The sequence below is a fragment of the Callithrix jacchus genome, chromosome 6, assembly GCF_049354715.1.
Source record: "Callithrix jacchus isolate 240 chromosome 6, calJac240_pri, whole genome shotgun sequence".
In the NCBI taxonomy this organism is placed as follows: domain Eukaryota; kingdom Metazoa; phylum Chordata; class Mammalia; order Primates; family Cebidae; genus Callithrix; species Callithrix jacchus.
The window spans coordinates 56,386,056-56,412,286 of NC_133507.1; the positions used below are offsets into that span (position 1 = coordinate 56,386,056).

At 37.9% G+C, this 26,231-nt stretch overlaps 1 protein-coding gene across 6 annotated transcripts in view; it reads right to left on the minus strand.

Moving 5' to 3' along the window:
• MAP3K20 (mitogen-activated protein kinase kinase kinase 20) overlaps nucleotides 1-26,231 on the minus strand; it is a 204,670-nt gene that overhangs the window by 171,092 nt on the left and 7,347 nt on the right. For 4 of the 6 annotated variants that reach the window (XM_017973405.4, XM_002749336.7, XM_035304527.3 and 1 more), the window contains exon 2: nucleotides 18,176-18,368. In XM_017973405.4, coding sequence (XP_017828894.1) covers nucleotides 18,176-18,334 — 159 coding nt within the window. In that variant the 5' untranslated portion in view covers nucleotides 18,335-18,368. Of the gene's footprint in view, nucleotides 1-18,175; nucleotides 18,369-18,540; nucleotides 18,674-26,231 lie in introns of those variants that run through there. The other 2 variants (XM_008998686.4, XM_054257512.2) reach the window with 1 other exon arrangement.

A 26,231-nucleotide genomic window follows, 5' to 3' on the forward strand; every position in this document is an offset into this window, starting at 1 on the left:
GAATGTGCTCACTGTTGCTGATTTATGTTGCCATACACAACTCTTAATACATATGTGCATGCACTTTTCCAATTATTTCCTTACAACAAATTTCTAAAAGTGAGGATGACAGGTCAAAGGCATTTCATTTTAAAACTTCTGTCAATCTTTCAAACTGTCTTCTGGAAGGCTGTACCATTTTAGACTTCCACCAAGAAAGTGTTATTCCCATTATCCCATTCCCTCACCAGCTATAAGTGTTCTTAGTTCTTCTCATTTCCACCAATCTTATACATGGAAAAATACCTCCAAATTATTCTATGATTAATCATAACAATCCTATATGACAATGATTCCTAAGTGAGAGATCTCAATTTCCAGAGGATAAGGGGACAGAACATGTGGAGTTAAAAAGAGATTTTTTTTAAATCTCATTTTATAACACAAAATATAGTAAGTAAATGACAAAATATTGTTGTCTGTTGAGAAAATTAAAAAAAAAAAACAAGGATGAGAAACCACTGTGGAGAACGAAGATTTCAAAAGTTTGGGAGACATTATATTATAGGATGATGCAGATAGCTAGTTATCTACAAGTCTTAAAAAAGCAAGTTATGCTGAAAAGTAGTGCTAACAAGTCACAGGGGAGAGGAGGAATCTTGAATGTGTTCTGACTGTCCGCTGCTGAAATCAGTCCTAACCACCACAGGTACACAGACTGAGAGCTAAGTAGAGAGCCAGGCACTGTGCTAGGTGGACGTACCCTGAATACCTCATGTGGTCCTCACAAAACCCTGATGAAGTGGACTCTATTATTATCCACATTCTGTAAAAGAGGAAACTAAAGCTTGGTTCAGTCACTTTCCCATAAATCTAACAAGTAGTGGAGCCAGCATCCAAGTCTACATGGTCTGATGCTAAAGCCCAGGCTTGTAAACATGAAGCCATGTTGCTTCCTAGGAATTAAATGCCTTCATTTGCAGCCCAAGACAGAAGATGTTCTTTAAAACATATGTTTTAGTTTAAAGCATGTAAATAGTCCAGAAACGGTGGCTCACACCTGTAATCCCAGCACACTGGCAGGCTGAGGCAGACAGATCACTGGAGGTCAGTTCAATACCAACCTGGTCAACACAGGGAAAACCTGTCTCTAGAAAAATACAAAAATTAGCTGGGCTTGGTGGTCCTCGCCTGTAGTCCCAGCTACTCAGGAGGCTGAGGTGGGAGGATGGCTTGAGCCAGGGAGGTAGAGGCTACTGTGCACCAAGGTTGCTCCATTGTACTCCAGCCTGGGTGACAGAGCCAGACCCTGTCTCAAAAAACAAAACCCATATACCCAAAAATCCATTCTACAGTTTTCATGAATATTTTGATTTTCATCTTTGTCAACAGATTGATTCCCCATTAAGGACATGCTGGCAGGAAGTTTTTACTGGTTTTTGGTTTCCTAGTTTCTCAAGACTTATCCTGTTCTCAGACACTTATCTTTCACAGAGTCACTGACTAATTCCAGATTACACAAATCACACTACCAGAAGTTAAGGTAAGTCTGTGGAAGATCCCTTCTGTCATTAAACAGATCTTCATAGGAAATATACTCCTTTCCAGGTCCAACTTCTGAGGCCAGAGGAGGCCTAACTACTCTTCCTCCCCCAGCAGCCAGGTCATGATCACCTGTGCTGGATACTCCAGGACTGGGCTCCGGGGTCCCCTTATCCCTGTGCAGGTTGGCATCAGAAGACAACCGGCTCCAGCTGCCCCTCACCTTTCCCGCCAATCCCTACAGGACCACATGTATTCTAGCTGGATCCTCCTCCCATCTTTCCTCAACTCCTGAAACCCCTGCACAAATCCCCCCAATCTGAACCTCTTCTAAACCTTCTCTTGCCTCCTCTGTCCAGAGCCTGGCCCTCGCAATAGCTGCTGTTCTGTCTCTCAGCAGTTGCTCTACGGAGCCTGGCAGGGAGCCCTTCATTGCCACCTCCAGACAGTACTCTTTCCTACCACCCCCCAAAAGCTGAATCTTCTGTCATGAGAGTACATCATTCATGAGCTTTCACTGTTGCCATCATGTACCAATCCCTAGTTCACTCCCGTGTTTCTTAATGATTTTAGCCCCAACTCACTATCACTTTCTCCAATTACTATTCCTGTCTGGGTGCAGGAATTTTCCTGCACTTACATGACCCTCAGGCCCTGTTCTTTCAAGTCTTTGAACTCTTCCCCTGCAATCCCTGTCCTTCACCCTACCACAGTCACGAATTCCTTTGCTCATGACTTAGACCCTGAATTACCCATAACTGCACCTCTCTACAATCCAAAATCCAGGCTCCCGAACTTGCTGACCACCACTTCCTATATTTACAGCTTCCTGCCTCTAGCAGCAGTAATCCTTTGACCTACCATTACCTGTTCCTATACTTTATCAGAGTCACACCCTTCCCCGAAGTCTTCCCTTCCTTCCTCACCTAGCTTAAGTCCCATGGTAAATCACAGAATCCTTCCCCTGCAACCATCCTCAATGTCATTGTTCTGCTTTTACTTGAGTGTACTCAGGAAAACCACAGCCCTGAAGAAATCCAATTCTCTGTTTACTCCACTCCTGCAACTGTTGAGCTGAATATGGCTGAAGAAAATACACAACCTGAGCGAAGTTCAGCAATCTTGCTACATTTCCCTAGCTCAGTGGTTCTGAACTTCAGTTTTTTAAATATAGACATTAATCGTTCTAGCACCAGTTCTGGAAATGGTTACCCTTTTCCTCACTGAATTGCCTTGGCACCTTTGTCAAAAATCTATTGACCAAATATGTGTCAGCCTATTTCTGGACTCCTTCTTCTGTTCCACTAGTCTATCTATACACAAATACCACATTATCTAGACTACTGTAGCTTTATGGTAAGCAATGAAATACGTTTGAAGTACAAGTTCTCCATCATTACTCTTCTCTTTCATTGTGGCTACTCTAGGTCCTCTTCACTGCCATATGTTTTACAACCTAAATGTCCATCAACACATGAATGGATATATGGCATTAGAAATCTTATAATCTTATTAGAAATCTTATCAATTTCTACAAAAAAATGTAAAAAACTGGCTGTATTATGATTTGGGACTATACTGAATCTTCAAATCAATTTTGGGGGAACTGACATCTGAATAAAAATATTCCAACCCATAAATATATCTTTCCTTTTTAAATGTATTCGTAGCAATGTTTTCTAGTTTTCAGTGTAAAGACCTTACATAGATTTTTGTTAAATTTATCTGTGGGCATTTCATTTTTCTATAAATAGAACTTTGTTTTTAAAATTATAGTGCATAAAACTTACCAATTAAACCATCTTACCTGCATAATTTAGGGCATTAAGTACATTCACACTGTTACGCAACTCTCACCATTACCAGAATGTTTCCATCATCCCAGACAAAAATTCTATGCCTATCAAACTGTAACTCCCCACTCTCTCTCTCCCAGCCCCTGGTAATCTCTATTCTATTTTTTGTCTCTAAATATTACCTATTTTAGGTACCTCATATAAGTGGAATCATACAATATTGGTCCTTTGTGTTAGGCCTATTTTACTTAGCATACGTTTTTCAAGATTCATCAGTGTTGTAGCATGGATAAGAACTGTATTCTTTCTTAGGGTTGAATAATAAATGTTGTTTATCTATTCATCTGTTGATGGACATTTAGGTTGCTTCCAAGTATTTCATATTTTTATTGCACTGTAAATGGCATTTAGATGGCAGATTCTAATTGTTCACTGTTTGTATCAAAAAAGAACTCGATCTGCTCACAAACCTAACCCCTCCTGATTTCCCTTGCCCCATGCACATCCTTCCATCTCCTCAGTGCAAAACCTCTGAGACTTCCTTGATTATTTTCATAGCCCATGCCCAATCAGTGAGCAAATCTGGTTAACTCTACCTATAAAACAAACCCCAAATGCAACCACTTCTCACTGCCTCCACTGCAACCTTCCTGGCCCCAGATACAAACATCTCTCACTGAGATTACTGCAATAGAGTAGTGACTGGTCCCCTGTTTCTGTCCCATGTAATCTCGACAGAGTACCAAGAGTGGCCATGTGAAAATGTAAGTCAAACCATTTCACGTCATTACTCAAAAGCATTGAATTGCTCACCATTTCCTTCCAATTTAGGTCGGAAGCTCTTATAATTGCCTAAAAGGTCCAAGACCAGTAGGCCCAATCTACTGTCCCTCCTCCTCATGCACTCCAGCTATGATGGCCCCCTTGCTATTTCTCAAACACACCAGGCATGCATCTACCTGGCATTTGCCTGTCTTTGGGATGTTTTATCCCACATGCATGGTTCCCTCCCTTAATTCCCTCAAGTTTTTACTCAATGTCACCTTCTCAGTGAGGCCTACCCTGACCAACTCACTCAAATTTGAACCCTAGCCCCTCTGGCATTCCTGATTTCCCTTACTCTGCCCTATTTTCCCCTTATATTAATTAAAATAAACTTTTTATTCTGGAATAATTCTAGATGCACAGAAAAGTTGCAAAGATAGTACAGACAGTTCCTCTAGCCTTGTTTTCCCCTAATGCGAACATGCTGCATCACCAGGGTATATTTGTCAAAGCTAAGAAACCAACACTGATAAATGACTATGAACTAACTCCAGGCTTTATTGACATTTCACTATTTTTTCCACCACCATCTTTTTCTCTGTTCTAGAATCCAATTCAGGATATCACATTGTGTACATTCATCACGTCTCCTTATCTCTCCTGGTCTGTGACAGTTTCTCAGTCTTTCCTTGTTTCCCAAAACCTCAGTCTTAAGGAGTCCTGGAGCCAGGTGACTGTCCATCAGCTTTGGTTTGCCTGATATTTTCCTCATGACTACACTGGGGTTATGGGTTTAGGAGACAAAAACCTCAGAGGTAAAGTGCTTTTCTCACCAGATCGTATGTGGGATACACGATATTAACATCACTTGGTTAAGGAGGCATCTGTCAGGTTGGTTCACTGTAAAGTTACTAACTTTTCCTTTTCTACACTTGATTCTTTGGAAATGAATCATTAAATTCAGCCCCTAACCCTGGCAGGCATAGGCCTTATATTTTCTAATGTGTTGACATACCATTTCTCTTTTCTTTCCTTTCCTTTTCTTTTCTTTTCTTTTTTCTTTTCTTTTTGAGACAGAGTCTCACTCTGTTGCCCAGGCTGGAGTGCAGTGGTACAATCTTGGCTCACTGCAAACTCTGGCTCCCGGGTTCAAGCAATTCTCCTGCCTCAGCCTCCTGAGTAGCTGGGACTACAGGTGCCCACAACCACGCCTGGCTCATTTCTTGTATTTTAGTCAAGATGGGATTTCACCATGTTGGCCAGAATGGTCTTGATCTCCTGACCTGGTGATCTGCCCTCCTCAGCCTCCTAAAGTGCTGGGATAACAGTCATGAGCCACTGTCCCGGTCACCATTTATTTTCTTATTCCCCACATTTGAAGGTAAACTCTAGAAGACATGAATCCTTGTTTCTTTTAGTTACCAGTGTAGTTCCAGTATCTAGAATAGTACTGAGCATGTGATAAATACTCAATATTGGTTGGATGGCTGGATAACAGAAAAGAAAGTTACCTCAGAATCTGTTCAGGTCACAGTTTCCTACACCTCCTCACCTAGAAAAATACATGCTCAGGAAACAAATCAGGTATGTTTTGTGCTTCAAGGTGTTATTTACATGTAGAGTTACCTTTTTCAGTGGGATCTGCAGTTCTATTATGGGAAACTATCTTAAAGAATAAAGTTACATGATAAAATTTGAGGTGTTAGCAGTAGGCTTGAATAGAGAATTTATGTAAAGTGCTTAGAATAGTAGCTGTAAATAACAGAAACTAAAGAAATGTGAATTTTCTTCTATTTCCTCACCTTACGTATAGGTGAAAGAGATTTTGGAGGTACACAGAGCCTTCCTGTACTTCAAAATATACTTTATTTTATCTGCTAATAATCTTAAATCCTTTTTGAAACAAGGCCGGAGTATAAATTTGTAACACTCTATACTCCCAAGCCCATTTAATATTAATTAATTTGGTCACTTCCTAAAATCTGCTTTTGGTCTGGTCAACACTTGAGGTCAGTGTATCTAGAATCAGGATTTCCCACAGAGGCTCACTGGTCTGAGAGGTGTCCTGGCCTTAGCCACGATCCCCAGGTTGCTTTGCACATAAGGTTTTTCCCATGAAAGAATGCAAGACACACTTAAGGGCCTAGGCTTTACTTTGTAGTTAAGAAGACATCCTGAGGTTTTAGGGAGAAAAAGTCCTCCACTTTGACAACTTTAAAGATTTGTTCAGCAGCAGATGCTAACTAAACTTTGGATTACATTTTAAAATACCAGTGATTAAAATACAAATATATTTCTTTTCTTTTCTTTTTTGAGACAGAGTTTCTCTCTTGTCACCCAGGCTGGAGTGCAATGGTGCAATCTCAGCTCACTGCAACCTTCAATTCCCGGGTTCAAGTGATTCTCCTGCCTCAGCCTCCCGAGTAGCTGGGATCACAGGCATGCACCACCATGCCCGGCTAATTTTTGTATTATTAGTAAAGGTGGGGTTTTACCATGTTGGCCAGGCTTGTCTCAAACTCCTGACCTCAGGTGATCTGCCCACCTATGAGTACATATTTCTTAAGGTAGATTTTATATTTCAATAATGGAAGCAATTCAGTGTCTCACTAAAGGAAGCACTGCTTGGCATGTTTTTAAAGTGTTGTGAGATCAGCTGATTTTATACATTACTTGCTGAATACAATCTCTGGAAAGCAGAGCCACCATACAGTATTTTCCCTCTAACATTTTTATACTTACCACTGCTGCTTCTCTAATGTACCTAATTCTGCCAAGCACTATTTTCCTGAAGAATAGTATCAGGGATAGGAGTCATATTTTCAAGTCATTAAAATTCTGGCAGTCTCATTTCATTTAAGACACCTTAATTTTTCTCAAGTCATAAATCAGTGAACATCTCTTATTAGCAGGGCTAAGAAAAAAATATCTTGGATTCCTTTTTGAGAAATATGTTCAAAAACAAACCAGATAAGAACCATGGCCGGGAAAATCCTTTCTAGCTGCTATAGAACAGAATCCTTCATTCAAAGACAAAGTGACTTATTAAGAACTCAAAAACTCAGCCAAACGTGGAGAAGAAAGGCTATAAAGTAGGCTAAGAAAGGCAAGCTGTATTTTTTTCCTCTAGATTCAGCAATAGTGAAACCTTTCTGTAAATCTTACGAAGAAGAGAAAGTTGAGATCATTATATTTCCTATTCTGTTCATTTATATCCTATGCATTGTTGATTGCTTATTGTGGACCAGGTACTGTGTAGAGTCCAGAAAGTACAAAGGTCAATAACGTACAGATGCTTCCTCTAAAAACTGATACACGGAAGAAGGTAACATTTGTTGTGTACCGCCCCAGGGGCGGGGACCAGGATCAATGGCTGGAAGTTACATTATAAAAGACATTCTAAGAAACTGTTCCAAACTAGAACAGCCTCCATCTCATATGTCATTAAAGGCAGTGCTCAGACAGAAACTGGATGTCCTAATTGGGAGTACTTCTTGGGTAATTTCATGTCAGTGACTTCCCGTTTTCACTACAGAACAGAGAAGAAAATTCTAGGTACTTTTTAAATATTCAAGTGAGATAATGCTATTTTTGAAGACTAAAAGCCAGTCATATCAATTCTGAAAATATCTTAAATGCTTATGGGCTGCTTTTTCTTTCCTCCAATTTTTTAATTTTTAAATTTTCTATATTAGGCTTTGAGTTTCTCAGGAATTGAATTCATGCTGTATACTATTTTCCTTCTAACAGCAAGAGCCTAGCTTTGTATAACATCAGCTAGTCAGGCTGTAACATTTTTACTGAAATATATTAATTGGTTTTACTTCAGCATAATATTTTGAGCATGGCTATAGAACAAATATTAACTAACTGAAATGTTTCTTTCTCAATATGCTGAGATCAATAATACTTTAATGAAAAGGTGAATAACAGTTGCCATGTTTCTCATAAGATGAACTGAAAATAACCTCCAAGTGCAGGTAAATATATAATCTAACAAAGCTTGAAAATTTTTTTTTTTAATTTTAAAAGACTAAGTAGCAAAAATAAGGATTCGGGGCTTTGGCTGGCAAATAAAACATTTTTATGGTCACACTAATCTAAAAAAACAGAGTTGTGTTTGTCTTAATGAATGTAACTACATTTCATATAGCATGGTAAAAACATTATTTATAATTCAGGTAATTTTCTAAACTCCTCTTGGTCCCAGGAGAAGCCTTTCTGGTGATTCTTCCTCACTGACCTCTCTCCTAAGGTTTGCGTTATCTTCAGACCTATCAGTAATACACGTTACTCATTTAACAGTTTTATTTGCTCATCATGTGTCCAATTTCCTCTATCGCCTTTATAGCAGTTCACCTTGGAGTGTCTTAGATTACAGGCTCCCAGTAACAGAAACGTCTGGTAGAAAAGAGCGGAGTGATGGATAGCTGTTCAATATATACTTCTGGATGATGACTATGTTAATCGTCAAATAAAATGATCCATTATTTTAAATTGCTTACTCTCTAATACAAAATGATGATTTATATATGTAGCACCATGTTAAAGCACTGCACAATGACTTGTTTAAAATTCCTTAAGCAGAAATAGCATGCCAGTCTAAAAGGCATAAAAGCAAGGGCATTTATAAAAACCAAACATGAGGAACCCTGGAGCAAGGGCAATACCTAAGAGTTTCTTACTATGTAGGTGAATGCAAGTGTGTTACTGTACTTACAGTGACACAGTAAAGTCATGAGTTTACCCTCTTCACAGCTCGAAGTAGAGTAAATGAAGAAAATGGAGGTATGTCAATATGAGATACCTTTCCTAGATGAACAAGAATCAGAGTGATGTCTACTGCGCCACAATACCAGGTGTCAAGGAACAAATACTTCAGCATTCATTGGGAGCAAAGCAAAGTGGCAGGTGTTGTGAGGCTGGCAAGGAAGACCCACGTGATTGATGCTGTTTATATTAGGGAGGCTGCTTAACTTCCCTGAGCCTTAATTTTCATCAAATGCAGATTATATTCTTATAAAGTGACTGTGAAGAAGAAGAGGGTAATGGTGTAAAGCCTCTCACCAAATTCAGGCTCACAGCGGTAGCTGTACTTGGTAGAGTGTTGAGGACCAGTCTGGTGACAGCATCAGCTACAAAGACAGTAGTGCCCTCAGAGAGCTTACGACAGGACATCAGATGTACCACACATGCACTTGCCTATCCACATTCACACGGAGCCTTGCCAGGCTGTCTTTGCTATTGACTGTGTTTGTGGAATCTGATCCCTTCTCAGCATGCAGCCTAGACATCAACTAATTAAAATTTTCACAAAAAATGACAGTTAGCTGCTGTTCTGACTGGGGGGTACAGTTGTGAAGATGCAAGTGATAGTTAACAGTTATCCAAGTCTTCCTATGAGTTAAGCACTCTTCTACATATTTCATGTGTATGATCTCATTCAATCCTTTCAACAACTCTATGATGTGGGTACTATCATTAGCCCTGCTTTTCAGATGAGAAGACATGGCATGTTCATATGAAAAATTAGGTGGCAATTTCTCACTGGAATGCAGAGTCACAGGCAGTTTTAACCATCTGTCAAATTAGTCATATGGGTGTTATTGGTATAAATTCAGAAGAGAAAGAGAAAATATGTTGTATGACTGAGAATGCTTCACAGAGAAGGAAATAATTATAGCTAAAGAATGGGTAGGATCTGCCCAGACAGAGAAGACAATGGTATTACCAGTTAAGGAAAGAATGTGAACAAGGCTACAGAAATACAAAAAGTAATGCAGAAGAACATTTGGACAGGAGTGGAGAGATCATGTCAGAAAATAAAACAAAAAACAGCTGAGAGAGGGCTTGCACCTGTGACCTCAGCCACTTGGGAAACTGAGCTGGGAGGATGGCTTGAGCCCAGGAGTTTGAGGCTGCAGTGAGCTCACTGTACTCCAGCCTAAGGATAAGACCCTGTCTCAAAAAAAAAAAGAACAAAGGAAGGAAGGTAAGAAAGGGGAGGAAAGGAAGGAGGGAAAGAAGGAAGGGAGGGAAGGAGGGAGGAAAAATAAAAGGCTGGAAAGTCAGATTAGCACCTGTGTGGGAAGGGGCTGGAATCTGAAAGTATTTGCCTAGGGTTTCATGTACATTGCCATTCCTAAGTCAGCCTTTAGTTCATTACGTGCATTGGTGATCATCTACAATGGGGAAAGTTAAGGGCCTAAAGGCCTCTAAGAGCAAAAACCTCTCCATCACCTTTTGACAAGATATCCAAAATTCCAATCTGAATATTTGTCTATATTTAGCATATGATTGGCTAGGTACAATATAAGTAGTAGCTCCCAAACTCTACTGGACATCAGAAACAACTAGAAAGCTGGTTAAAACACAGATTGCTGGGTCCCATCTCCCAGTTTCTGACTCATTAGGTCTGGGGTGAGGCCGAAAAATTTGTATTTCTAGCAAATTCCCAGGTGATGCTTAATGCTGCTGGTCCAGGGGCCACACTTTGAGAACCACTGACCTAAAGGGATAAAATCCAGACCAAGTAAATTCTAACAGGGGAGAGAAAAATTTTATATGAGTTTATTTAAATAATAACTCACAAAGGGACCCCTAAGTGAAAGGGAAGAGGCCAGGCATGTGGAGATACTGTAACAAACATTCTTCAGCCATAAAAGGGTACATGTCAAAAGGCTTGAGTATCTCTTCTCCAAGATGCCTGGGACCAAAAGTATTTGGATTTTATCAGATTTTGGAATACTTGCGTATATAAAATAAGATATCTTGGATATGCGGCCCAAGTTGAAACATGAAATTAATTCATGTTTCGTGTATATCTTACACATGGAGGTAATTTTATATAACATTTTAAATAATGTTAGGCATGAAATAACATTTTAACTGTGATTTGTCACTGGAGGTCATGTGTGAAATATTCCAATGTGGTTTCATATCAGCACTCAAAATGTTTGAGATTTTGGAGCTTTCTGAATTTCACATTTTCAGATTAAAGATGTTCAACTTGTACCAACTTAAAATGTTAGCCCTGTTATGGTCAAGACAGCTCTCTCAATGCTTAACATTACCAGTGGCCACTCTTGAGCACCACTTTGGACAAGTTATTACAGAAACTATGCCAGACTCAGTAGCAGTTATCAAATAGCTAAGATACTTAATTTTTATTTGTATTGGTCCCATCAATACACTTAAATATTGAGAAGATTTACAAAAAAGGTAAATGTGGCATTATTCTTCTCTATTGTGTTTGCGGGCAGGGGGAAATATTTAAAATAGCACTTACAATTAAAACAAATGTGGAGAATTTATTAATAAAAAGCAACCGAACTGCATAGAAAAGAAGAAGGGTCTCCCACCCATGAGCTAATAAAGTAATAACATTTAACTGGCCTTCCATAAATCACTAAACAATATCATATTGATTAACTCAGTATAATAAGAGCTTTTTATTTTTAGCTCTTGGTTCTCTGTCAATTTCAAGATTATATTTCCTATTTCACACAGATATTTTCCCCTTTATATAAAAGTTATTGATAGTTCCTGTTATTATAATAAGTTTAACATTATCTTCTCCCTTTATCTGTAAACATTTATACTGTGGAATAATTTTGAAACTTCAATTTATCTTGCTTCTAACATTTCTAAAGCAGTGAAATTTGGTAGGATGCTTTTTCTTTTAAAATAAGGATAGTGGTGTCTTACAAAAGCCGAGAGAGACGAAGAAATGGCCTTAAATATTACCTCTTAAGGATTCTGCTTCCTTTGATTCTCTTGAGAAAATAAAAAGGATTGTGTTTCTTTCATATTTCATACTTAAATATCATTTCCTAATATCAAATGAATATCAACAGATTTCAGGTTAACATAAAGGCTGTCAGGTTTCCATCTCTTCCAGACAGCAAACAAATACTATGTACTTTTTCAATGTATCATCAAATATACTGCAAGAGTAAAATTAAACTGCTGTGATTAATTTTGCCATTGTTGTTATTTGTTTGAGATGGAGTCTCGCTCTGCTGCCAGGCTGGAGTGCAGTGGCATGATCTCAGCTCACTGCAACCTCCACCTCCTGGGTTTGGTTCCAGTGACTCTCCTGCCTCAGTCTCCTGAGTAGCTGGGATTACAGGCACACGCCACCATGCCCAGCTAATTTTTGTATTTTTAGTAGAGATGGAGTTTCACCATGTTGACCAAGATGGTCTCAATCTCTTGACCTCATGATCTACCCACCTCGACCTCCCAAATTGTTGGGATTACAGGTGTGAGCCACCGCTCCCAGCCGATTGTTTTTAAAATTTAACATTCAAGCTGGTGAACTCTGTCGTGTTGGGAGTGTTCTCCTCTGGGACAGTAGCTATAAATAGGACATAGCAGTCACAATGTCTTCCTGTACCACTTCCACTCCTCCCTTATATTTCTGCCTAAGCAGTTCAATTTGATCCCAGCTCATCTGGAATTCATCAAAAAGCTACAATAGCAGCTTCCTTATCTTCAGTTTATATTCTTAAGGTTATATTTTTTCTCCTATTACAAACACTTTTTAAAACAGAAATAAATAGTACACTATAAGTAAATCTGCAGATAATGTAAACAAGCTAAACTGAAGTCTTGCATTGCTATGAAAAAGCAAGATGAAAGTAAACATTAAATATTTTAAAGCCACATACTGAGAATGGAAAATCAGTGCTGTGTTCTATACTAATGAGTTTACAAAAATCAATTCACTTGGACATCTCTAGAAAGTGACATAGATTGTCTCAGCTATATGTTTCTAAATTGAATTTTTCTGATTATAAAAATGTAATTATATATCAAAAATCTTAAAATGTTACATATTTTCTAATTATAAATAGGTAAATATGTGGGTCATGTGGTATTTACATTTCTCAAAACTTAGGTAAATTTTACCCAGAAGAAAATAAAGCTGCAAACACATACTGAACTCTAGTAAAAATATACAGGATGAAGTATTTAAGCAGAAGCATATTGATGCCTGCAACTTATTTGAAATATATCAAAATGAATTAATAAACAGAAGGGTAGATAGCTGCATATACATTTGATAAAGCAATTATTTATATTAATGATAGGCACTAGATGGTAGGTATGCAAATATTTACTACAAAACCTTTTTACCTTCTCTTTTTTTTTGGTCACCTTTTTTTTTTACCTTTTCTTTTTTTCTGTCACCAGGCGCCAGGCTGGAGTGCAGTGGCGCAATCTCAGCTCACTGCAATCTCCACCTCCCGGGTTCTAGCAATTCTCCTGCCTCAGCCTCCTGAGTAGCTGGGACTACAGGCATGCGCCACCACGCCCAGATAATTTTAATATTTTTTAGTAGAGATGGGTTTTACCATGTTGGCCAGGATGGTCTCAATCTCTTGACCTCGTGATCCGCCCACCTCGGCCTCCCAAAGTGCTGGGATTACAGGCATGAGCCACTGTGCCCAGCTACCTTTTCTTTATGTTTGAAATTTTTCACAATAAAATGTTGGGGGGAAAAGAAATGTAAAATCATCACAGGAAAATACGAAAAACAAGGTACACTATAAGAAAAATAAAAGCACCATACAGACACAAAACCTATACCTGGAATCATATTATACATAATCTTTTGTAATTTGCTTTCACCACTTACCATTATATAATCAGCATTTTCCTTTTTTCTAAATGTTCTTCCAAATGGAAGAGAAATAAATTATATAACTGCAACATAATTTGTAACTTCCAATTCTTCAACATTACACATCTGAGAAGACTCCTATTATTATATCCATCTTTCTGTACATCTCTTATTATTTCCTCAGGATAAAGTCCCAGAAGTAATATTTCTGGCCCAAAGACATAAACATTTTAAGATTTTTGATACATGTTGTTAAACTCTTCTCCAGAACGGTTTACCAATGTACATTTCTAATAGCAGTGTATCACAGATTCTAGCTAACCACAGACATGATTTTACATTTCAAATTAAATGCTTTCATAAAATTTATGAAATAAAATGTGAATTTTTTTCATATTTATGATATAAAATATGAAATACATTTTATTTATGAAAGCATTTAATTTGAGATACAGCCACAATTTCTGCCAAAAAGACAATATATTTTTTTTTAAATCTAAAGTAAACAATCCTATTACCCAAATCTTGGTTCCTAAATATCATACTCCAAAATCAGGTATATTGACTCAGGGCTTCCTGAAAACATCGCTGACTCCAGGAATGGGACAGGAACTAGATAAGCCTAGAACATCTTTTTGTGCCTGAAGAAAATCATCAAAAAATGATGGTGACATATCAAAAGGACATAAGAGCCAGCTGGAAAGAGCTCTTACTTGCTAAATTTGGGATAATTTAAGCATGAAAATGAATAACACTAACGGATTATAACCTTCTGAATTTCAAAGTCTTCAGGTCTACAATTAAACAATAAATACATGAATGGATGGACGAATAAAGGAAGAAAGAAAAAAATAAGAAGGACAAACTCACTTATGCTACAACTTTTTACTTTCTGCACAGCAAACCATCATAGTACTATTTAATCCAAACAAGAATCACCAATGAATGCTAAAAACATTAGTGAATGTTTGCTGAGAAGAGATATTTACCTAGCTTCAAAGTTTCTATCCATAACTTAATTATTAATTACAAAGGAAAAATAGGTATTTTCTTTTACTGTGGAGAAATTGGGTAAACCTCTCTTAACTAAGGGTTCAAAATTAATATCACCAATAATGAGACCAACACCACAAAACACCCATTAAGACACACCAAAGACACATGGCCTATGTAGTTTCCCTGCCAAAAGTACATAAACTCTGACTAGGCTGGAGACTGGGGGAGGAAATCACATAAACCCCAAATGAGGAACATTCTACAAAACAATTGTCCTGTACTCTTCCAAATTGTCTGCATTTTAAAAGACAGAAAAACTGTTCCAGATTAAGCCAGGCTGAACAGACATATTGATTACATGCAATATATGATCCTGGATTGGATCCTGGGTTGGAAAAATTACCATCAAAAACTCTGATTGCAAAACTTGGAAAAATGTGAATATAGACTGTGTAACATTACTGTTATCATTGTTAAATTTCCTGAATTTGTTAATTATACTGTGGCTGTGTTTTGGGAGATGCTAAAGTATCTAGGGATAAAGATACATGGCATCTGTAATGTACTCTCACGGTTTAGCAAAAATCATACACTATATATAAATACGTATAAATCAATAGTATAGACAGAGAAAGCAAATAATGATACTAAATGATGAGTTTAGAGGAAGAATATAGTGTACTAGAGTTCATGGTACTATTCTTGTAATTTTTCTCTAGGTTTAAAAAAATTTTTAAATAAAGTTTTAAAGAGCTAAAGATTTTAAGTAGGCTGGGCACGATGGCTCACGCCTGTAATCCCAGCACTTTGGGAGGCTGAGGCGGGTGGATCACAAGGTCAAGAGATCAAGACCATCCAGGCCAACAGGGTGAAACCTCGTCTCTACTAAATATACAAAAAAAATTAGCCGGTGTGGTGGCACACACCTGTGGCCCTAGCTACTTGGGAGGCTGAGGTGGAAGAATCGCTTGAACCCAGGAGGCAGAGGTTGCAGGGAGCCGAGATTGTGCCACTGCATTCTAGCGTGGCGACAGAGCAAGACTCCATCTCAAAAAAAAAAAAAAAAAAAAAGATTTTAAGTAAATACAGTCTTTTGTTTTTGTTTTTAAATAAAGTAATATTATACTTACTAAAACAGAAAAGTAATACATACTCACTGCAAATAAAGTGAAAGTAAATAGTCTTCCTTTCTTCTCTCACATAAACAAAGTTAAAGAGTTTGGTATATATTTTATCCACATTTCCCTAAGTTCATAGAACCTATATTTAGTCTAATAATAAGTTGCTCTTAAAGAGTCACATGAAATGAGTTGCAAATGTTTTATTAAATGTTCCATTGCTCCTAAACTCATTGGCAAAAAACAACCAACTGACATGGAACTGGATATATAAATTAGGAAAAAATTCAGGGCTTACTGCCTTTATCTTACCACTCAGAAAACACCTAGCTAGAAGGCACACACATTTCCTAAAGCAGAACAATTATTTACATAAGAAATGTATATTTCCTTGCTAGTAACTGCCAACCCTTGCCATAACTCTTTACATCTTAAATTCATGTTGATCCGGTACAAATGGGGGTGCTTTGCCATAATTCACTGTTTCTCTTTATCACTCACAATCACTGACTAAGCCCCAAAGCAGAAGTGGGGGTTTTGTTTTCCCTACTTGCAGGTTTATGAGTTGTGCTCTTGCAGTGTACTGGAATCAACTTAATTTCTGCATTATCTACATTCAGGTTAAATACCTGCAAAAAAAGCAGGATCTGACAGTTTCCAATTCCTGCTTTCACTCCGGTACTTTCCTATGTCACTTTCCTGGCTCTCCCAAGAACAGAAGAAAAGGTATTACGTACGTATGCTTGGGAAGGGGGTATTGGAGAAAATGGGTTATAATTCATATTTTCCTATCAAAATCTGTTTCATGTCTCATAAAATCTTTCTCACGTCCAATAATTGTGTAAGAACATGGTCCTTATGCTAAAGTTGTACAATCCAAAACTTTAAAATATTAGCATATTTATAAATAACTCTGTAAATGGATGGAGCTGGTTTAGTTTTCTCTTTGTACCTGGTGAATTAGAGGTTTCAGAGTTAAAAACTAAAGAGCAGGTGTTCTGGCCTCCTGTATTTCATTTGCCCCTCCTGAGGCAGCTTAACACATGTCTCAAAGCTCTATTTTCCAATGGATAAAATGAATACAATAATGCTTCCTATAAAGGACTTCATGAATTGACCAGCTAAAAGGACTAGGTTCAGTCCAAGGTAAGACATGGATTTATTACTTGGCTACCATTAAAATTTTTTGTTGATCGAGAAACGGGGGAAAGGGAAAGTAACTTTCTTATACACTGTACTTTTCTGGATGGGCTTTAACAGCTCTCATTTCTTAATGCCTTCCAAAAATGCACCAGTACCCCAAGGCAGAGATATCTTAGTCCTCCTGACCTGGCTTCAACAACTGGTAACACAGCTAGCTGATGATCACATACTTACACAGCACTGCTGGGAGCAAACCCACAAAGTCCTACCATTTGGGTTTCCTTCTCTAATCAATTGCCACGAATCACTGGCAGCAGTTAATGAAAAAAATGAAATCATCCAGGGAGATTAAAGGATATTTATGGGAAAGTTAACTTGAAAAGATACTGAACAATAATTAGCCAAAACAGGATGTAAATAGAAATGACCAAAACCAGCTCCAGAGGGTCGCTACTGAAGTAATCAATGCTGCTGAGTCCCTGCAGGTCAGCTCCGCAGGTAGTTTTATTCTCAAGGTACCAAACCCAATGTGACAACCAAGTTGTATCTCAATCCTGAGAAAGATGAAAGGTCTCAGAGCTCTGAGCTCATCTAGGATGAGCACAAATCCTAGACTCTGAAAGCTAAGACACTTTTCTGATTTTACCAGGAGAGCAGCTTTCTGTCTGGCTCCTATTAATTCTATAAAATACGAAGCCCACTGTTAGCCTTAAGTAGAGGTGAAATCCAAGACACAGGTATTGCAGATTTCGCTTTAAAAAAATAGTGCTTTTTATCTTTTAAAAGACAACTGCTGAGGACCAGAAGTTCAAGCAGAGAAAATGGAATGGGTATGAAAACCTTACACATTACTCTTTACCGACCCCTCTCGGTGGCCCTAGGGAAGAGAAAAGTTTGAACCCTGGGAAGGTCTGAAATCTCACCTCTGCCTCCAGCAGAGCTCAGAGAACATTCGGTCTTTCATGCCCTGGAAAGAAATCCTCTTACTTCAGCTGACCCCTAGTAGAACTCACCCCTAAAGCACACGCTGCAATAATTTCTATTTATGGGGCTCCCAGAATGGAAATTGGGAAACAGCCTCGTGGATCAGCCCCAAAGGCCTTGCTAGCCCTGTGATCCTTTGCAGCCCTGTGATCCTCTAACTCGAGGTTGAAAAAGCTTACATAAGTGGTATCGTGACTGTTTCTGTCAGCAGGAAAAGACCTTACCTCTTTCTCTATTTTGAGGAGCTTCTTTACAGCCACCTCCTTGTCCTGTGATATCCATTTGGCTCGATAAACACTCCCGAAACTTCCTCCACCGCAATTTTCAAAAAACTGCAAGTCATCAAATTTAATTTGCACGAAGGAGGCACCGAGAGACGACATCTCATAATGACAAAGTATTATACTTCCACAAAATCTGCAGAAAGAAAGAAAAAGAAAAATTGAATTACAAATCTATTAGGCTAAATCCTTTGAATCCTACTTTAGATAATATATAACAAACAAGTCCTGTGAGACTTCCAGAAAGTCATGGTGACTTAGGAAGACGAAAAGCAAGATTATAAACAAACCGAAATGAAAACACTCACCCTGGCAGCCCACGCAAAATTCAACAGCAACCTGCCCAGACTTTGAAACACAGCTGTCCACAGAGAAATGGCTCAGATTTCCCCCAGACAAAACCTGCAGCAGCACTTCCTACACGTCCCGAGGAGCTCTGTGGAAAGGCTACTGTGTCACCAGGTCTCCTATCAGGGAGCCCTGACAGACGGGAAGCATGCTTTCCCTGGCAAGCTTGCATTGCTCCACTGGCATCTGAGGCACGCCACCTCTCCACACTGCACTCCCTCCATACAAAATATACACAACCTAAGCCACTGAGCATCCTGGCACAAGGACAGCCGCAGGGCTGCAAACGGAACACATACTCAATGTTTAGACTCCAAAAACAAACTTTCAGCTTAGGGATGACAGAAAAGCTGGCAGAGTATTTGCTCCCTGACTGCATACTGTAACAAAACTTAACTAAAGAGTAGAAAAATTTGTCCTTGATTACAATATATTAAGTCATCCAAAGAATACTGCCAAGGATGTTAAAAAATATTATGCTTGTTTCCAGAGAAACGTATTACCCCTCCCAGAGATTATTATAGTGATCTTTCCTAGGGTCTAAGGAGTTTTACTATTCTCCAGGTAAGTGGCCATTCTTAACACCATATGCCAAACTACAGATTAGCAAGACTCACAAATACAAAAACTGGATGAAAATTGGGCTAAAATTTTGAACCTCCATAAAAAGTTTAAAAATGGTGGATTAAAAAAGTTTGCACACATATTCTTGCAAAAAGTGTAAACCAGAACCTTATAATGAGGGACCAAAAAGACAAATCTATATTTCTAGGACATTCTACAAAACGTCTGGTTTAGGCTCCTCATAACTGTGAATGTTATAAAAGTTTTGGTTTATTTTTTTAAAGCAGAGAAACTTCTAGCATCAGGAAAACTTAAAGGACCACAATGACTAGGTTGAGCATGGTGGCTCACACCTGTAATCCCAGCACTCTGGGGGGCCAAGGCAGGTGAATCATTTGAGGTAAGGAGTTTGAGACCAGACTGGCTAACATGGTGAAACCCTGTCTCTACTAAAAATACAAAAATTAGCTGGGTGTGGTGGCGGGCACCTGTAATTCCAGCTACCTGGGAAGCTGAGATACGAGAATTGCCTGGACCCAGAAAGTGGAGGTTGCACTGTACTCTAGCATGGGTGACAGAGTGAGACTCCAGCTCAAAAAAAAGAAAAAAAAGAAACATGATGACTAAATGTAATTTATAATCACTGGATTCTGGATAAAAAACTATAGAAAATATTGTTGGGATATTAAGGAAATCTGCATATTTAACCATACATTAGATGATATTTTTTTATCTATGGTAAATAACGGTATTTTTGTTTTATAGAAGGATGTCCTCAGATGTATTGCTTGGGAAATGCATGTAGACATTTTAAAGTGTGATGTCTATAATTTACTTTAAAATGGTTCAGTCCTCATCCCTGTCCCTGTCCCCCAACACACACACACCAAAAATTATGCATGGATATAGAGAGAGGGAGAAAGAAAGCAAGTATGGCAAAACGTTAAGAAGTGGCACATCTAGATGACGGGTATCTGGGCATTTTACTACTCTTTCCATTCTTCTGTGAGTTTTTCTTAAAAAATTAAAAGGTAGAAGAGGTTGGTTTGTATCCATATAAACCGCAACATTTCTCCATAAACAGCTTGGGGCTTTGTTGAGTGATGTGCGCAGGCAGCTCAGAGATCTTAGCGTGCAGCTGGCTAGCCACCCCGTTTCAGGAAAATCAGGTCACTGAGGAATGCATTTCTCACATGAAGTCAAATACTGCTCCACTTTGAAGAGAAGGCAAGAAAGAGGAAGGGTTGTTTGTTCATCCTCTAAAGTTTAGAAGATACACTCCACATAAAAATATGAGTGGGGGTAAGATCATAGTATCTAAATATAATCTATAAACATATGTGAATCAACAGTTTACCAACTTTTCTGTAATTCCCATTTAATTAAACATGGAAAAGAACAAAATTTGGATTAAATTTAAGGATGCTGCCAAGGGTAGGTATATAAATATGCAATCTAAAAAGTTGGTTCAACCAAATGTCCAACATCATTTGCAAGATTCCCTCAGCATTACAGGTGCTAGGTTTAAATTTTTGTTAATTATTTTATGAAAGCATTAAAATGAAATTGAACTACAAAGCTTATCATAAAAGAGAAGTTTCCTGCCTCCCCCTACCCCACATCCAAGTCCCACTCTCCACACCCAACTAATTTCAATTCCTTTAGTATTTTCTTCTGGTACTGAACTCTGTATTTCGAAATAATGTGCTTATATTCCTATTTCTTGATTTTCCATTTTAGATATTATCTACTAACTTCCGTGGAAGACAAGAGTTTAGTTCTCATATACCATTTTACAAACATGGCATGCATACAAATATGGCACACTTGCCCAAACTTCCCAGCCTCCAACTATACAACACTTGGTTAAGTCAACAGTGTTCACAGTAATCTGACAAAGTAAATATTATTCCCAGCAATGCCATATAGAATTCAATTATTACATCTCCTTTCTTGGATAACTTTTTGATTCTGTTAATTAGTTGCCCTGTTTTTTGCTGTTGTTGTTTGCTTAGCTTTTTATACTCCTAACACATTCACCTCATTAAGCTCTCCTAAGAGCTGCAAAACTCCTCAATAAAATTAAAACAAGTAATTTCCCTCCTTTCTTCACATTGGTTTTATTTATTTATTTTTTTTAGAGACATGCCTTCTAGGCCCTTCATCCTGATTCAATCTGGCTGGAATGGTTACTCTCTAGGCCTGACTTGGACTGGGACTTCTGTTGGCTACCATCCTAAGAATTTCCTTCACCTTTTTGCTCTGTGAGAACCTTGTTTTTGGATTTCCTGTCTTCCCTTTCTTAGTTTATTCTCTTGTTTTGACAAGACATGTCTCCCATCAGCTACCTGAATAGATCACACAGAATATAATTTTTTGAGAATCTGTATAGCCTAAAATGCCTGATTAGTACCTGGTTGGGTATACAATTCTAGGTAGGAAACAATTTCCCATATGATTTCGAAAGTATTACTTCATTTTTTCCTAGTTTCTAATGTGGCTACCGAGCAGTCTGATGTTACTGATTATTAACCATTTTTATATTATTTGTTCCTCTCCAAAAGCTTTTAGGATCCTCTATTTATGCCAGAAATCCTGAATTTTAATAGGATATGTTTAGGAATGAGTCTTTTTCATTCATTGGTAGGACACTCAGTGAACTCTTTCAATCTGTAACTCATGTATTCTAATTCCAGGAAAGTTTCTTGTGTTACTTATTTACCACTTATAGCCACTTTGACTTCATGTCATCTCATTTCCCATACAACATGAGGAACTACCTGCAGTTCCCAAAACACACTGACCTCTCACATCTCCACACTTCTGCACAGGCTAGTGTCTCTGCTTCAAATACTTTTGTTTTCCCAGCAAATTCCTACCCCTGACCACCTCTTTGAGTCTCAGGAGCAGAGTTAAATTCTCCCTCTTCTGTACCACAACACCTTTCTTTACCCATTTATCTTTCCCACTTAATTCCCACCAGACTATAAATTCCCTGAAGTCAAACTCAGTTCTGTTTACATCTGGATCCTCAGCACCACTACACAGCCAGGTACACAGTGATACAGGTTTTCCATTAAAAAAAATTTTGTTGAGTAAATGAGTTGTTTCTGGTTATTATTCCATTATACCTTTTGTAGCTGGAGAGACTTCAAGCAAGTTATGTAAAACATAAGGTATGTAATTTTTACAAGTACCCCAGGAGGTTCTAAAGCAAATTCTGATCTGGAAACTGCTGCCTAGGCTTCTTGGGAGACTGAGGAGAGTGTATTTCAGACCTCCAGTACTGGGTCCCTCTGAATCCTAGCATTGGGGAAGAAGGAGGAGTAGAGAAATCCTTTTCAAAACAAAGGCAGAGGTCTGAAGCAGGATGAGATCAATATGAATCCATCTAAGTCCTATGCTATAGAACAAGCCCAGGGAATATGGATGAACTGAGGTAGGATCAGTCACATCTAATACTGACCTAAGGGTGCCAGAAGAAGGCTGAACTTTGAGAAGCATTCTTCTCCAGGATTTCACCCCTTGACAGGAGGCAACTAGTCAGGTTCTTCCCAGGATCACTGCTACTTTGCAATGCACCCTGCATAGGGGAACTGGCTATTTGTGGATGGAACTATACAATTACTTGTTTTATTGAAACCATAAAAAATTAAGTTCCATTTGAATACTGAAGAAACTAGTGATCTAGTGTGTATGAGTACAGGTTTAACTCTAGTGAGCTTGGCAAAGTATCATGGATGTAGCTGAAAAATCTGGTTGAGATATCCACTCCCATCTACATGGAAGTTGGACTATATATATAGTTTTTTCTCCCTTGAGTTTTCTCTCCTTTCAGAATTATTTTTCTAAGGGGATCGATTTACGACCAGAAGAATGAAAAATCTGAGTTGCTAGTTATTTATACTTAGAGCCTGTTGGGGAAGACTTGACAAAATTATGTTCTAATTTTTCAAATGTATTCTCCACTGAATTAATATATCAGAATTTAATAAAAAGTCATCTATATTCATTTATTTACATGGTATATCAAATCAAATCCAACGTTTTCATCTCACTGTATTAAAAGAATTGCTATGGCCGGGTGCGATGGTTCATGCCTGTAATCTCAGCACTTTGGGAGGCCAAGGTGGGTGGATCACTTGAGGTCAGGAGTACAAGACCAGCCTGGCCAACATGGCGAAACTCCATTTCTATTAAAGATGCAAAAATTAGCCAGGCATGGTGGCATGTGCCTATAATCCTACCTACTCAGGAGGCTGAGACAGGAGAATCACTTGAACCCAAGAGACCTCTGCACTCCAGCCTGGGCAACACAGCAAGGCTCTGTCTCAAAAAAAAAAAAAAAAAAAAAAAAATTGAAAAAGGAATTGCTTTTACACACAAAAAAGGTAATTTTTGCCATTCGACAATGCTCAGTCCTAATTTTGTAGCATTCTCACTGTTGTTTTATAAACTCTCAAAGCTGTTTTAAATGTTAAGTATCTACCACACAACACTGAAGGGTAAGTTAGAGCAGAATTGTCACAAAAACCAAAGCATAATAAGGCATCACAACTCTGTAAATGTTGAAAAGCAATAATTTGATGGTTGAATCCAATCATTTCACTATTTGAGTAGAATGTCAAAAATTTTTTAAATTTTCCTTCAATTAAAATTCAAAAAAACTTAACTATTAACCCAATTGCTGAAAGCATATATAGCAGCAGCAGCTAATTATCAAAAGTGGAACCATATGAAGATAGAAAATCTTAAAGAATGATTTTACTTTTAAAGTTTTCAATCTTCTAGTCCAAAAAAATAAACTTAGGTTTCTTATTCACAGATCTGCTATTTTGCTTCTTGATTTTTCAGATCTGTGTTGACCTCAAATAAGTCACTTGTCTTTTCACTGTTACTTTTGCCCCAAATTAAAAACAAAATGACCTCACTGCAGTTCTAACATTAAAAAGCAAGGTTTTAGAATGAGATTGATATGAGTTTGAACCCTCCTCCACCTCTTGGTAAGTTTAACAAATCACTTTTTCCTCAGACTGTGGCATTTCTAGATGCATAAATAAAACATTTCCAAATCTTTTCCATTCAGTGTCACAAAACTGACTGCCCCAAAGTTATCAAGTTTACATAGTATTATTTGACTTCATTAATAAATCTCACTTCCAAATAAGAGATATTGCAACAGGGAAGTAGTATGATTCAGAGGAAAGACCCCTACAAGAGAGATCTACTAGCAAATCTGTTATTAGCTACTTGGGCAAGGCACTGTGCCTCTCTGACCTCACTGTTCTTACTGGCAATAATACCAGTGCTACGAAAGTGCATACGTGAGCACAGTCCCCAGCCTATGGATACATGCAATTCATGGAAACTATGGTTTTCTTATTATTTTAATAAGCTTCGATATCATATTTAGCCATCTATTCCTTCAGCTTTTACAGTCAGGTATGCTCTCAATAGCTTTCCTCTCCCCATTTTCAGAACTGTTTTATATTGTATCTCTTAGTTTTGCAGAGCAATTATTAACAAATAAATGTGCTATTGATCCCTAAATCCTTTTCCTCTCCTTGCATATGTTCTAATTCTTTCTCACTCCTCTGTTTAACTACTGTTTTTGGTATTGGTCATTTCTGAAAGATCTTATTAGTTAGCAATTATAATTTATTTTAAACTTTTTTCATGTGAAAATTTCAATTGCTAAAACATAATACTTTTCTTTTTTTTGCACTTTTTGGATATTAGCATTTCTAAGATCTATTTATTCAGTGATAGCCCTCACTTTGGTAGGATCCTGGATTGTCCCCTTCTAACCCGGTGACCCTATCTTCTTCAGACCTTATCTGCTGCAGAGTCAATGTACATCTAACCCCCAGAAAACTATAACCTGCTTATCTAATACCTGCAAGTGATAATTTTTATAAAAAATTAAATCTACTTTGGCCAGGCACAGTGGCTCACACCAGTGATCCCAGCATTTTGGGAGGCCAAGGCTAGAGGATCACTTGAGCCCAGCCTGAGCAACATACGAAGATCTCATTTCTAAAAGTAAAAATAAAAATAAAAATCTACTTTATGAAAGGATAAACTTTACTAGAAAAAAAGGTCTTTGAACTTTCTCTGGATGTTTCTATCTTGTGGTTTTATATGGGCCTATATCTCTGAATTTAGATCCTTCCTCTTTTCCTGTCCCTAATTCATGGTTTCCTTTTCCCCTTCTTCAAAAAAGTATGGTTGCCAGTTTACTTTCTGTACAACATAGGAAGAAAAACTTATTTGTTTTGTCACAACGTGGATTTAACAAAAAAGACTCTTTGAAAAGAGCCTTCAGTATTCAGCAAATTATTTTGCCAAACTTGCTGCCTTGATATTTATGCTAGTATTATTTCAGCCTTTTTAACATAGATCAGTGAATAAATTAATAAAATGTGCTTTATCATGTCTATTAAAAGAACACCACTTGGAATCACTGTTTTGCAATTTTTTTCCCCTACAAGTCTTATCTTCAAAAAATGAGGAAAGCTCTGGTTCAGTGCATTTGTCCATAACACCAAGGTCAAAGATTCTATTCCTAAACAGGACTGCTATTCTACTATTTTTTTTAATCACTAAAAAAGATAAAAGCTGGCTAGGTGCAATAGCTCACAGTTGTAATACCAGCACTGTGGAAGGCTGAGACAGGAGGACCGCTTGAGCCCAGGAGGTCGAAGCTGCAGTGACCTATGATCGAGCCACTGCACTCCAGCCCAGGCGACAGTGAGACTCTGTCTCAAAAATATATAAAAATTTTAAAAAGTTGCAAGACTAGGTATATAAATAGAACCAACTAGTACTGTATCTACCATCGATATTTCCCTTCTTCCTCCAAGGCTGCTCCTAGAAAATCAGTCTATCTTATACTGAGTAGGACTTCAGGTATGGATATCTGAGAGAACCCAACTTTACATAAGAATCTGAAAAACAGAATAGCTATTGTTTCATGTTCTCCTTCCTCCTGTATCTTTACCATATAAGTAATGTAACTCTCTAGTTAGAGCAACATAATAAAAATGAGCTAAACATTCTTATTGAAATATTTAAAAATTTTAGTATT